Raw genomic sequence first — 15,294 nt, forward strand, 5'->3', positions numbered from 1 at the left:
AACACCGACTTTTCAAGAATTGGTGTATATCTTTGATCTGACCACCAGAGAGCGCACCATGCGCCTGTATGGAGTTTCATAAAATAATGTGCCTTTTTACTTCTTTAATTTATCCTACTAGCGCTCCGGACATCCTGAAAGGTCTCTCTTTAGCAGAAGTAAACGAAGTGTAGCCTATATGTTACGTTTTCATTGTTGAAGATCAAACCGACCATAGATCTTAAGTTTCGTTTCCTCCGTCTTACTTCCGCTGAAACAGCTGCGCTTTCATTTTTAAAGCCACTGTGAATCATAACTGACTCTTACTGTAGGCTACATTACCACATAGCTCACGATACCAACCAACGGCAAGAAGCATGGTACAGAAAAAGCTTTCTAAAGCTGATTTGCGTGCAGTTGGATTTGACTTTATAGAGTGGCTGGAGGAAAGCAACAGGAGAGCCATTACTGATAGAACCACGCTCAAAACAGCCTACAATGAAGAGTTCCGAGACAGGTAATCATTTGACATGTTTTATTTATTTGTATTTATTGCAAATATTAGCCAACGTATTCTTCTTACGTAGGCTACACTGAAATGATCGATATTTGCATTATAGCCTACATTCAAACATTTAAAGAGGAAGTACATACAGTGTAAAAAACATAGATAACTTTTTCTTTCTTCAGAAATTAAATTAACGTTACATTTTTAAATTCTTGATTTGTTTATGTGAAATCAAAGTTTCAACCTGCAATGATCACTTTGAATTTTCTGATAGCCTAGCCCTACTGAAAATTTAGTTAAAACCGTGAAAATGAAATGACCGAAATTAGTGATACATAAGATTAATGGACAGAATTAATGATATTATGAGGCAATTATGAAAACACACAAAGCCTACTTATTTATTTATTTAATGCATTTTTATCCACAGGGATGGAGTCAGAGACCCAAACTTCTCTTCTGTTCTATTTGCAATGCGAATGTGCAAAAAAGCGCGCGTCACCAGAACAGATGTTTACTTTAGCCGAAATGTAAGAAACCTCTTTTTTTATTAACCACTGGCTGACAGTTTGTAATGCTATCGTTGATGTCCATTAAGAGTGATTTAGCTATGTGGTCAATGGCAGTATTATAGTGCTGTTCAGTAGCTAAATTGTGTGTTTTTATTATTATTCTTTTTTTTATTTTTTTTTTATTTTTTTTATAGCTACACAACTATGTTTACTTTTTAAAAAGAGATCTTCTCATGATATCATGCGGTTTGTACTTGTAGCCTAATGCTAAGATAAATTGGGTTTGGAAAGCATAACAGAGGTGCCTGAATTTGAAGCCGGAATAGTTTCATTTTCATCAAACTGCAACCTTTGATCAGAGTTAGCCTAAATGATTCACTTTTATCTCTATATGGCCTATATGGCCAGCTGATGGTACACTCCTTCAGATACATAGTACACCGAGTCATCTATAACCCCTTGCAGTTTTTACATTAGGGTTGATTATCGTTTTGATATATCATATTGGAAGATGATACCAGAAAATCAGTTCTGGCAAATTTATGATATGAGATGTTGTAATAATACCATGTAAATGACCAATATGAGGCTATTGGTGCACAGATGTTATGGAACTCTATTCAGTTTAGTCCGATTCTTGCTTTGTCTAGTTGGTGATTTATTTATTTATTTTGATGCCATAGCTTAGTTTAAAACACATTTTTAGCTAGCCTACCTATAATTATATCTGTATTTTTATTTGCCACTTAGAATAGGTGCTATTTTTATATTATGCCATTCTTTCATAAAACAGCGTAATTTCAGTGTCTTGCGTCAATTCAAGTGTCATATGCTAGGATGTGCTAGCACTGCAATTTATCACTCAAGATTTAAAGATTTAATCAAGACAGTCACAGCACATCCTGGGCATAAACCTCTCTGCTGAATGTTAATAATAAAGTGAGAAAACCACAACAATCTCCTCTCTGCCATTTCAGACTAGGTCAACGATGCCTCATGAGAAATAGTCACGCTAACTGTCTTTGAGGAATCTTTGGAGAGGGACACAGTGAAAGAGAAATACACAACGTGCACTCTGTTGTGTTTTATAGGGACTTTACAAAGACATTTTATTCGATCTGTATAATCCCCTAAACATACCCATCACAGAAAACTTTCTGCATTTTAAATTTTTCAAGCTGTTTTCCTCATCTTTCCTCATCTCATCATTTCCCCATAATGTAGGATTTACACGCACTGAAAACCAACTAGCATGAGTTATTGTTTTTAATAATAAAAGATATAATACCTGCTATGTTAACTTCTTTGATCAATAATTAGTCATGAAACTGGTCATGGCTAACATGAAACCGTGATTAATGGCTTATTGAATCTGGGGAATTTATAACCCTGCAATTAAATATGATCAGATAGTTCTGTCATAAATTAGCTGGTTATACAAGGCTCAACAATAAGGATAGCCTGCTAGTGTGGGGGAATTGTGAGACAAGTAAGTTGATGCTATACAGTCACATGCATTTGCTGGATAGCTGCTGATAATTTTACATTTGTGATTTTTTTTTTTTTGTGAATTTTAATATTTAATGAAAAATTGACATTTCTAGCTATTAAGTTACTGTCAATCAATTAAAAAAAAATCCTGATTAAAGGGATAGTTCACTTTGAAATTCATTTTTGATATGTTTTAGCTTACCTCAAGGGCATCCAAGATGTAGGTGTCTTTGTTTCCACAGCAATTTCAATTTTGACATTTTTCACCTAAACCGTTGTTGTCATATAATGGGTCTATGGGGATCTCCCAAAAGAGCATGCACAGAGAAGTCGAAATTAAACATGATTTAATGACTCGTAAATGTAAGTACACACTGATGGCCTAAGACATGAAACGAGCGGTTTGTGTGAGAAAACGAACAGTATTTATATAGTTTTTACCTCTTTTTAACAGCCGTCAAACTGATCTGAATCAGATGCTCAACTGAACCGAACTGAACCGTCTCCACATAGTTACGCCGGAAGTGATCTCTCACGCGTCTACGTCACACATTGTTTACACGGAGATTTCGTAAGTTTTACCTTTCACTAAACATATTTTGATATATCGAAATCGACTTCCATTGCGATTTCGCGTATATCTAAATATGTTTAGTGAAAGGTAAAACTTTCATCTTGAACATGTTCAAGTCTTTATATATATAATATAAATATATTTATATACTATCAGTATTTATATAATATTTAATTAGTTATTTTCCATTTTAACTTTACTTTTTCAGTTATTTTGATATGCTTTTGTCATTTTTATTATTTTTGATATTGTCATTTCCATTTAACTTTAATTTGTTTTTATTTCAGTTTTAGTTTAATTTTAGAACTTTAGCTTCAACTTTTTTATTTCTTTTTAGTTACCAAAGCAACTTGTATAATGTTTTTCAAGATTAAGTTAACACAGCCTATTTCATTTAAATTTTTATATTTTATTGTATTTAAAAAATAAAAATAAATAAAATACTGTTATTGTTGTATCATAAATGTTGAGCCCTGTCACACTGTAATGTTTTACTGAGAATGGCCAAAGACTGACAAACCTATTGTGGCATTTCCAGGTCCGAACGAGGCCACATGATCAATGGGCCAGACCCCATCGCAGACTGTCAATCCAAGCTAATCCCCTTACTTTGAGTAATGGTAGCTTACCACCATCCGCTAGTGCGCAGGGTCCTGACCCACCATCAGTGCCAGGGCCAGAGAGTGGAGTCAGAGCCCGGAGAAAACTGGCAAAAGACATCCTACGCCGACTGAACAGTACAGAGAGGTGAACTGGCCTCTTTGAACAGTGGATAGAAACCAACCTCTGAAAATAAATCGAAATATCAAAACAGTGTTGCTGCTCTTTCCTCCCCAGGTCCCATTTTATAGCTGATAAGAATGGGGTGCGGGTGTCCTCAGATTTGCAAATAGAGGATGGCAAGATCCAGCTCTCTGTGGAACGGGCAGAAGTTTATGAGCTGAAGCTGTTTGTGGAGAACACGGGTCAAGAGGCCGTGTATTTCACTTACTACACTGCTCTTCACTGGCAGCTGTGTTTCACTCTGGAAGACCGCAAGAAAGTCACACGCAACAATGAACTCCGCCTGGAACCACGTGAGTGCAACCAAACCGTACAGCAAAATGAGAAATGGGTGTTGGTGTTTTTTTGAGGGTACTGTAGCTTGCTAGTGATTTTTGTTGTGACTTTTCCTGCTTCCGAATATGCCTACTTCCATTTTAGATAGTAGGCAAAAAACAGCATGTGAGCTGACCAGTATGTCACTATTCATAAAACAGTACGTGGAAAGTACTGATGGCTGGCGAGATTCCGAACTGTGCATCTAATGTGCACTTTACTATCCCGTGAGGCCACGGAAGAGGATTTGTGAATTAAAGTGAAGCAACTAAACTGGCGCCATAGGTCACATGACAGTCAAGACGCATGGTGGATGTAGTACATCCAGATTAACATTCTTATTACATTACTATATAGAATGTATTTTTTTGTCAGTGGTCCACATGTAGTGTCTACTATACAGTATGTGATTTGATTTCAGACACAGAATTTAATTTGATATATTAGAAATGTATGAAAAATTTGTTTGGTGCAGCGGTTGCCACATGTGCCTATGATGAGTTGGGATGTCATGTTAAGGAGGTTTGAACAGGTTTGAACTCAAACTGTTTCTTTCTCTCAATTTTAAAGGTGAAAAGTATGAGGTGACCTTGAAATTCCAATCAGATGGTATAGGAGTTCATTCAGCCATTCTGGCATTTGAGTTTAAGGAAAATACCCAGGTCACCACCCGTCCTTTCCACATTGTGCGCTTCATTGAGGCAGAGTACAGGTCTGAGTTTACAGCACTACTGGGTCCTACAGCACCATTTAGACATCAGAAGCTTGAGACCTATGAGCCCATGAGGTGCAACATAGATGAGGGCTTTCCACCCGAGAGGTGAGAGGAAAATCCCTCTTTTTAGGAATTATATACACTTCTGTTTTCCCCTATGTTTATTTGTACAGAAATCAATCACTTGCATGTTTTTTTTTTCTTCTCTTTTGCAGTTCTACCCAAATCTTTTTGAAATTTGTACTGCCACTGGAGCCTTACCATCTTCCTTCTTACATCTCTGACTTAGTTAAGATCCTGAAAGTTAACAGTTTCCTGGGTCTCAGAACACAGCTCCAGGAACAAAAGTTAGTGGTCTTAAGCTCCAATTGTGCTTTTTACAGTTGATCTGAGACCTGTTACTAGTCCCTGAATGGTACAGAAAATATGTATAGTAAAAGCCATTGTGACTGTTTTCTCTGTACTTTTGGTGGTTTGTAGGTCACTACTTGAAAGTGATCTGGATTTTCTGAACTACGATAAGCGCTTTGATTTACTTTTGTACCTGGAGGAGGATCAGATGCGTCTGGACATCAAGAGATATAACAAAGAAGATGTGTCCATGGTGAAGGACCGTGAGAACAAACGACTGCTGGTCTTAGAGGTGAGTGGCAGCTCTCTGCCGTGCGTGCGCTATGTATGTTATGCCCAGAGTAGATTCCGGGAGATTTGAACTAATTTGCCAGCATCAGGGAGACGTTATCAATATGCGGGAGACTCCTGGGCCACAGACAATTTGAGGATGTGGTGGGGCCGGGGGAAGTGACGTATGCCGTAAAGCAGTCAAATTTTGTAGTTCTTTTTGTGCTCCGGTTACTACACGAAACCCGAAGTTACATAGTGAAAGTAAAAGCGATACAGACCACGTCAAGCTATGACAGGAATGTTATTTAACCTATTGTAAGTCAATGTACAAAAACAGGGGGCTTTGAAATATATTATGAAGATTGAAAAACTACATAGTGTTACTTTAACTTCACATACTTTTGAAAATCCAGCATTTAGTTGATCCTTATAAACACTTAATTTCACAGTTGCGAACACAATGGCTTTCTTCTTCCTTGAGGGGGTTTGGCGTCACAATGGATTTGTTTCCATGCGGACTGTTAAAGAACGTGAAACACACGTCTCCCGGAAATAGTTTTGAATTCAACCAATCAGATGATGATTTCAAAACTCCTGTAGTGTTTCCCATTTTGTGTGTTTTAACCATCAGACTAGTGTTGGGCACATACAGAGCCCATGGGCATGGCTCTTCATCCAAAATTGAAAATTCTGTCATTATTTACTCAATTGTATCTACTCAAAATATGATGTTTTTCGCTGATAATTTTCAACTCCACTGAAGATATTAAATGGATTACAAAGAAAACAAATATAAATAACAGCAAATGGTTTTGGAACAACATTATGCTTTGTCATATTGGGGTGAACTGTCCCTTTAAGAAGTATTTACGTTTATATTTGTTTGAAAGTGATGCCGTTTTGAGGTCTGTTTGTGTATCTCTTGTGTTAAAGCTTCCTGGCGTATCAGAGAACAGGCCATCAGTCCTGAGGGGAGATCACCTGTTTCTCACCAAGAGTGAGGAGGTCAAGTTCTCAACTGTCACCAAATACAAGGGCTACGTCCACAGAGTGGAACTGGATCAAGTCAAACTGGGCTTCTCCAGAAGGTATGAAGTATGAGGAGTTTATATAAGCCTTTAGGCTAAAGAGCATTTTAAAGGGTCACACTTAAAAATTCCAACACTCAAGGCTTTGTTTTTCCCAAATTAACCTCAAAATGAGAAAGATACATCATCATATTCTGCCCATGTCTTGTAAATTATATAAAACAGAGCATTCAAAACCGACCAACCTATATACATTTAGCGTAACAAAACTCATTTTTGAATAGTAAAAGTTATGTTTGTTACTCTTGTTCAGCAAGGTTTTATAAAATTGATCGCAGTAAAGCAATTTCTAATGTTACAAAAGATTTCTATTTTAGATAGATGCTGTTGTTTTGAACTTTCTATTCATAAAAGAATCCTAAAAAGTGTTTTCCAACAGTTTCAAACAAAAAACATCAGTTTCCAACAAAAACATTAAGCCACACAACTGGTTTCAACATTGATAATAATAAGAAATGTTTACTGAGCAGCAAATCAGAATATTAGCTCATTTTGCATATTTGTTTACAGACCAGTTTATAACCACTTAAACTTTGCGTGTGTTTTATGTGTAAAGGCTGCTTGACGATTTCATAGATAAGATGAAATTCCGTGTGGAGTTCACGGTGAATCGTCTTCCATTGAGACTGCAACACAGAGCTGTACACATGGCGGTCCAGCACAACCTCAGAGATGTGCTGTTCCCCGTGGGCTCAAGGAATGTGACCCCTGTGTCTCCACCTACACTCAGGTCAGTAAGACCCATCTGGACTGAATCTGTGCTACTAAATCATTTTTTAGTGTAACATTATGGAGTATTTCAGCTGGATGTGTGTGTGTGTGTTTCTAGACTATTTGATCTACAGCTTGAGAGGAACCCTGAACAGTACAGCGCTGTATGTAACATCGTGGCCGGTACGTCCAAGCCGGCACCATACCTGGTGTTTGGACCTCCTGGCACTGGTAAAACTGTCACGATACTAGAGGCCATCAAACAGGTAAAACTGATTATCATTTTTAAGTAAACGCACACCCGACAGACACACCTACATGCAAATCATCACATCTCATTCTGTCTGTATGCAAAATTTAATAAGCAGAACGGCTATTGTGATTGCTTTTTTCCCTCGCTCTGTCTTTTATCTCTCAGGTGGAGAGGAATACACCCGATGCCTATATCCTAGCTTGCGCTCCTTCTAACAGTGCAGCTGATCAACTGTGTGAAAAGTTGATCACTAGTAAACATGTTGATGCACGTAAAATATACCGACTCTACGCTAGTTCACGCAATCCAAATGAAATCCCTCAAGTTTTACAGGTTAGTGCTTGTGTGACTTGATTTATTAATTAAAGGTTTAATTGAATTAATACAATAAAAATATATAGAAAATATAAAATAACAGTAGTATATTTTTACTTTTCATTTTTAAAATAAAAACCTCAAACAAAAAAAGTTCCATATGGATTCAATATGGAAAAAGCAGGCTGAGGTACGGATCTAAACCCAGAGTTTTTAATAAAATAACACATTAAACAGATAACACAGAATTCAAGGAACAAAAACTCAACAATTACATACACTGTACAACAACTGACAAAGTAACAAGTGAAACACGAGGGCTATAAATACACAGGGGCAGACAAGCTTAACAAGGTAATGAGAAAACATGGCATGGCACATGACGGAACATACCAAATATCCTCACACACAGGCTGAGATTGTGACAAATATAAATATTTAAGCTTCATATAGCTGAGCATCACTCAGTTTCTAGTTTAACTCAGCTAAAAAATTTCAAGTTATAATTGAAAGATTTTAAATTTTAAAGAATTTTAAATTATTGTTGCATCGCATCATGTTATTTGCAAATTTTTCGCCAGGCTCAATGTTTAACATTTTGAAGAAACATTACTTCAGTTTGAACCACTTGTTCAAAAAAGACTTTATGTCAGAGAGATCGATTCATTATAAAAGTGGGGGAAAGACATGCATGCAGCATTATTAAAAAAATATACAGTGGTATATATATATATATATATATATGAGTTTGACATTGTTTAAGTTGTTTAGATATTCAACCAATTTAAATCTATCAAATGATGTGCTATATTTAATAATCTTACATTATAATTTCAGTAGTACGTCATGGGAATACAGAGAGAGGGAGTTGTTTGTAGTTTTTTTTTATTGTTGACTGTGTTTTTGTGTGTTTAGAACAACAGTAATGTGGACGGAGGAATGATTATCTTCCCATGTAAAGAGGATCTAATGTCCTACAAGATCCTGGTCAGCACTCTAGTCACCGCTGGCAGGTGAAGGGCGTCATCTAATACAAACACAGTACTCTCTAACATGCACACAGCAGCCAATAGGTAAAGACTGTTTATGTGTGTCTGTGTTGGTAGGCTGGTCAGTGGGGGTATTCCTGTGGATCATTTTTCTCACATCTTTGTGGATGAGGCAGGACATGCTGTGGAGCCAGAGACCATCATCAGTGTGGGAGGTGGAACACTTTACAGAATAACACTGAAAACCATCAGACCTTTCAAAAGAGATCAGTCTGTGGTAGCATTTCTCTATTCTAATCATTGTGTGGTTGTGTTTAGGACTGCTGAATGCAGAGACCGGGCAGCTTGTTTTGGCTGGAGATCCCAAGCAGCTGGGACCAATCCTGAGATCTCCTTTTGCTATTAAATACGGACTGGGTGAGATACAAATGAATGCACATACAGTGTACTCTGAGGTAGAATTCCCCTATGCACCCGACTTAAGTTAATTATGATTGGTTCTTCACACTGTCGCCTGAAAAGAAAAGGCACCCTTTTCTTGAATTGAATTATATGGTTTTATGTATCAGGAGGACATAAAATCTGGTCCGTAAATATAAGTTTATAAATGTTAATCCTGCAATAAGAAATGTTTGGTATGTTTAAAGTTAAAAATGTCCTTCACAACAATAAATGTGGTTTTAGGTCTTTCTTTGCTGGAGAGGCTGATGACACAAAATGAACTTTATCAGAAAGGTACTACAGGATATGACAATCGTTATGTCACCAAACTGCTGCGGAACTACAGGTAAAGTCTGAATAATCCAGAGACATCATCTAAAAAAAAAAAAAAAAAAACTATGAATTGACTAGTTGTCTGACTGACTAGCTGGTCTCAAGGAAGCACTAAATAATTGGGGTCCATCAAAACATGTTCACACAATATGTGTTAAATAAAACAGTAACATTATACAATACGGTTTCAATTGCTAATCTTAGCGAACTACATTAGTTTACATGAACTAACAGTGTGACTTGTAATAAAGCATTTATTAATCTTAGTTAGTCAAAACTTACTAATACATTATTAACATCAAAAGTTGAATCTATTAATATTATGTAATGGACGTGAGCTAACTATGAACACAGTTACATTTTCTATTAGCTAACATTAACAAAGATTAACTGCAAACTGTGTTTATCTACTGTAACTATGGAACATACATGTAGTTGGAACAAGCACACTGGCCTCAAGGCTGAACTAACTATTTTGAACTTGTCTGGGGGAAGATTTTGATATACGTAGAGAAAGTTTCCAAAATGTATACTGCAGAAAAATTCCTAAACCTCTGTGTGGAGAAAGGACAGATGGTTATGAATGAGGCACACATACCAGCTAGAGCCATTTGTCTTTTTGATTAAGTAGTTTTGACTTGTAGCCAGTAGTAAAAGACCTTGTCTGCTTAGTAACAGAGAGCTATGCTCAGCAAAGATAGAGGCACAACCCATTACTAAGAAGAAAGACAACAGACCTTGAACTTAAATTTCACTTCCGACCATGAATGAACATGGGAAACGGAGAAAGCTGCTGTGCGTTGCAATTTTTGCTATGTAGACTGGAAAAAGGTTGTGCCTTGGAGAACTTTTAGTCGCAAGTCTTCGGACTCTGAGGACAGCATGCCATATGAAAACTTTGGGAAAGGGCCAATCTGAGTAAAATAGGTTGGGAGATTTTTTTTAAATATATTTTCTATGTAACCCTAAAGTCCTAAAGTTAGACTTGTGTCCGAATTACATTTTAGGGCCACTATAATAAGTCTATTTTTTTTTTTTAAACTCTCTATTAACCATTTTTCATTCATTCTCTATCTCTCTCTCTAGGTCTCATTCATCCATTCTGAAGGTTCCTAATGAGTTGTTCTATGATGGAGAGTTGCTGTCATGTGCAGATGTGATCAGCTCTAACCAGTACTGCAGTTGGGAGCCCCTCCCCAAACCAGTAAGACATCCCAGACACTCAAGCCTGATGAAAAACATTTCAATATTTTGATTTAAAACATTTGTTTTAAATATTTTTTAGAAAGAATAAAGTAATTTTATAAATAATAAAGTAATTTCATTTGCTGGAAAAAACTAAACAAAACAGAAATCTTACTTTAAAATAAATGAAGTACTTGAATTTAAAGTCTGAGATCTAGAATCTGAGATCTTAGTTTAATAATCTTTCAAAGAGAGAGAAAACTGAAGCGCCCTTGAAGCAAAGAGCCAGAAGAAGAAGTGAACAAGGGCAAGAGCATACATACCAGTGTTTAAGTCAGATAAAGAAGGTCAAGTCAACTATCCATTATGTCATACGGTTGTGCAAAAGCTGTGTCGGTATAACCTGGTCAAGGGCAACAGCTGCAGAAATAGATAGACAAAAATTATTGATATACAGATATACATCTGTGCCAATACCCTCACCATGTCTATTACATGATGTATTTCCTGTATTTGGCTGTATTTGAGAGACTGAATTATTGAGACAGACTTATTTCTGCTAAAAGTGGCTCTACAAGCAATTGAATCACTGAAAATATATATAAACAACACTTTTATTTTTGCCCCAGTGAATGATGACAGAAGTTTCATTTTTGAGTGACCCTTTCCTTAAGGTTTTACAGTTGTAGCGCCCCCATCAGTATTTAAGTATAGTTTTAGTAAACATACAGTATATCTTGCTTTTGTCCATTTGTTGTGTCTTTGCTTCATTCTGAAACTCAGGGACATAAAGCATGATTATTTGTCTATGTCACACAAATCTCTTTTCTGGGCATACATGAACGAGGAAAGACTAGTCCCCAATTGAGTCGAGTTAACCTGCATGCGTGTTGTAGATTAAACAAACTACTATAAATGTGTTGTTTTGAGCTTTTCAATTTCTCTCATTCACTTTTTACATGTAGTCAACATAGATTATGGGGCCACACGTGCCTGCAAACATAGCAGTCATTCATGTAAGGAATGTGAAGGCCACAAACTGAGATAACGGTCTTCTTGAACTCGGTTGTATTTCATGGCTACACTTGCTGATTAAGGATGTTTTTATTCCAGAAGAGCCCGTCTCCACATTTTTGTAATGCTGATGTTACTCTGTTAATTTGTAAAGTTCAAAACCAAGGTCCCTTTTTAATCTTCTTGTTGGGTTTCACTTATAATTTTATCCGATTCTTTCCTTTCTCCGATTTTTGTACCTTTAGAGATGACACATTCTGCTCTGGTCTGCTGTTTTTTTAGGGATTTCCTGTGATTTTCCATGGAGTAGTTGGAAAGGATGACAGAGAGTCAAACAGCCCCTCCTTTTTCAATATCTCTGAGATCAATATCATCTTAGACTACCTGAAGAAGCTGCTCCTGACACAGGCCAAGAAGGGCATTGCAAAAATCTCCCCTAAAGAGATTGGTATTATCGCCCCCTACAGGAAACAGGTAAAAAAATACCTTTTTAACAGCTCAGCCACATCAAACCTGGTGCATACCACACACAAAATTCTGCCAATATAGTAGCAAGTAAACCCTCGAAAAAAGTTGTTTGCAGAGATGCATTACCATTGGAAAATTTTGCAGTCAGTATGTTTTTTTTTTTAAATGACATTTGATAGAAGTCTCGTATGTGACAGTAAAATCTCTAATATTGTGAGATGTTACAGTACAATTTAAAATATATATTTTTTATTTTGATATATTTTAAATTGTAACTTATTCCTGTGAGGGCAAAGCTGAATTTTCAGTTTCATTACTGAACAAGTTTACAAGTTACATTACAAGGGTTTTTTTTACGTGTTTGAAAGAAGTCTCTTCTGCTCACCAAGGCTGTCTTCATATGTCTTCAGTGTCACATGATCCTTCAGCAATCATTCTAATATGCTGATTTGGTACTCAAGAAACATTTCTTATTAGTATCAATGTTAAAAACAAATGTGCTGCAAACATTTTTTTGTGTAAACTATGATAATATAACGGTGATAATATAACAAAAAAACAGCATTAGTTTAAAATGTGTATATATATATATATATATATATATTGTAACTAGTCTTCACTACATTTGGACAATCAGAAATGTATACACTTTTTTGTCTACTGTTTTCTTTCAACATAGATTGATCCCCATTATTCAAACAAGTTTTGAATAGGAAACAACTTTGATTCATTTTTTTTTATAATTGTATACCATTTTTCAATATTGTTTTAATTGTACAGGTAGAGAAAATCAGGCAAGGTATCAAGATTGACAGGGAACTTAGATCCTACATTGGCATTGAAGAATTGAAGGTCAGTGCGAGTCTGAGCACTCCTTTATCGGTTCTCATCCTTGTCAGGACACGTGAGCAAAAAATGACTGCTGTACGTGTTGTGTTGTGTAGGTTGGTTCCGTGGAGGAGTTTCAAGGCCAAGAGAGGAAAGTGATTATGGTGTCAACAGTTCGCAGCAGCAAGGAACACTTCACTTTGGACGAAACATTCAATATTGGGTTTCTCAAGAATGAGAAGGTAGTATCTCTCACACACAGTAGACAATACAACACACTGAAGCCCAGAAAATAAAGTTGACTCACAACTCTCTCCTCCAGAGATTCAATGTGGCGGTGACGAGAGCAAAAGCCCTGCTGATCGTGGTGGGAAACCCCATCGTTCTACAAACAGACACAACCTGGGGGAGGTATGTTCATTTCCAACTAACATGAAATGAAATTTTATTTGAATTCTGGACTTGGGAGTTCATTATTATTTATTTTTTTCCACGATTGTGTTTGTAGGTTTATTAGTTACTGCACTGAGCAGAAAGGTTATACTGGATATGATATGTCCAACTTGGAGGGAACGGAGGAGGTTGTTCAGCGTCTGATCGCTCTAAACATCCAGGAGATCACAGGTAAGAGATGGCCTTAAGTAAAGTGCAGTCTTTCGTTTAAGTTCTAGTGTCGTGAACTCGTCTGTGAATTTGCAAAAAGATATATTTGAATATTTTAAATGTATCGTATTTATAATTGATTATTTATTTAAATGGCCCACAATTGTGACATCACATGCTGTTTCCAATGTTTATTCAGTGTCTGTAGTCATTTTGTGTACCTGAGGCATAGTGTGACCGCATATTCATAAATCACCATTTATTGACTTGTCTTTTTTACATAGAGAAAAAAAGAATACATGTGAAATCGATCAAAAGGACAGTAAAGGCATTTATAATATTAAAAAATATTTCTATTTCAAATAAATGCTTTTCGTTTGATCTTTTTATTCATCAAAGATTCATGGAAAGATGTCTCACTATTCCCACAAAAATATCCAGCAGCACGACTGAAAATAATAATAACAATAAATGTTTCATCAGCATCAACTCAGCGTATTTGAATGAAGGATCATGTCAAAGATGAAACTTTTAGACAGTTGTGCATTTGAACCAACACAGCTCTCCTGTTTTGTTTATAGCCTCTTTTTTCAGGACAATTTCTTCTTTCTCTTTGTTGGGATTAAATATGTACAGTAAATCATGTAAACCAAGTGCTCACTATCATATTCTTTCTCCCCCTAGTGGAAACAGAGGAGAGTGTGGTCCAGCAATATGAGAATCCTGCATGGAGACATGAACATTAAAATAAAATGAAGTATCATTATTAAAGCCCCTCCCACTCAGGTTTTCATTGGTATAGCCACACCCCTTTGTGAAGTTACACTGGAAAAGTCTTAAACTTAGATTGATTTTAAAGCTAAAACAGTACTATGAGATATAAACATTGCATTAAATTGGTAATTCATTGTTCTCAGGATATGCTTTTAATAAAACGTATCTGTCTATGCAATAGAAACTAGAAATGAACTTTTTAAAATGTACTGTATACATTATGATCAGAGCCAGACAGTAACGGAGTACATTTACTTGAGTAGATTTTGATAAATCTGTACTTTACTCGAGTATCATTTTTGGGGAGTACTCATGACTTTACTCAAGTACATTTGAGAGGCAAATATTGTACTCTTTCCTCCACTACATTTCTATCCATAACCGCGGGTACCCGTTACTACTTCTAAAAAAAAAAAAGGGAAAAAATGAAAATCTCGGAAACCCTCAATTTATTGTTTCCCTCTCAAACGTGATTGGATTGTGCTGGCGCCACTGATTTGGACAGCCTATAAGCAATCACCATCAGCTTTCCGCCAAAGTCAACTCCATGGTCAGATTTAGATGAGACGAAACCATGGACGAACACGCATTAGGTCCATCCCGGGAATGTGTCAACCCGTTTATTGATTTGATTGATGAAAAAACAGAGAAACTGATATGTACACACAATTGTTAGCTGAATTTTCTTTTCTGATATTTCACATTAATGTAAGCCAAACATTTGCTTTGGTGTTCTTGAGAATGCGGTGTGTTTAACACAATCAGGTTCAAATGTGGGTGCAAAAAAATCA

The 15,294-nt window shown here is 36.3% G+C and overlaps 1 protein-coding gene across 1 annotated transcript; it reads left to right on the forward strand.

The window, feature by feature from the left end:
• Positions 1–90: 90 nt before the first annotated feature.
• LOC120484020 (Mov10 RNA helicase b, tandem duplicate 1) lies at positions 91–15,275 on the forward strand. Its single transcript, XM_039679065.2, has 22 exons — positions 91–496; positions 918–1,017; positions 3,603–3,811; positions 3,902–4,140; positions 4,733–4,982; positions 5,093–5,224; positions 5,358–5,520; positions 6,435–6,589; positions 7,146–7,319; positions 7,419–7,566; positions 7,719–7,886; positions 8,784–8,881; positions 8,975–9,072; positions 9,176–9,274; positions 9,542–9,644; positions 10,718–10,835; positions 12,113–12,304; positions 13,079–13,150; positions 13,243–13,368; positions 13,449–13,537; positions 13,635–13,750; positions 14,414–15,275. The coding sequence occupies exons 1-22, from the start codon at positions 357–359 to the stop codon at positions 14,473–14,475; spliced, it is 3,051 nt and encodes a 1,016-aa protein (XP_039534999.2). The 5' UTR covers positions 91–356; the 3' UTR covers positions 14,476–15,275.
• The last annotated feature ends 19 nt before the right edge of the window (positions 15,276–15,294 follow it).

The sequence above is a fragment of the Pimephales promelas genome, chromosome 14 (genome assembly GCF_988280905.1).
Source record: "Pimephales promelas chromosome 14, fPimPro1.hap1.1, whole genome shotgun sequence".
Classification (NCBI taxonomy): domain Eukaryota; kingdom Metazoa; phylum Chordata; class Actinopteri; order Cypriniformes; family Leuciscidae; genus Pimephales; species Pimephales promelas.

Coding starts and splice junctions, on each gene's coding strand:
- LOC120484020 (XM_039679065.2), top strand. CDS start 357: ATGGTACAGAAAAAGCTTTCTAAAGCTGATTTGCGTGCAGTTGGATTT. Junction 497..917: donor AATGAAGAGTTCCGAGACAG/GTAATCATTTGA, acceptor TTTTATCCACAG/GGATGGAGTCAGAGACCCAA. Junction 7,887..8,783: donor AAATCCCTCAAGTTTTACAG/GTTAGTGCTTGT, acceptor TTGTGTGTTTAG/AACAACAGTAATGTGGACGG.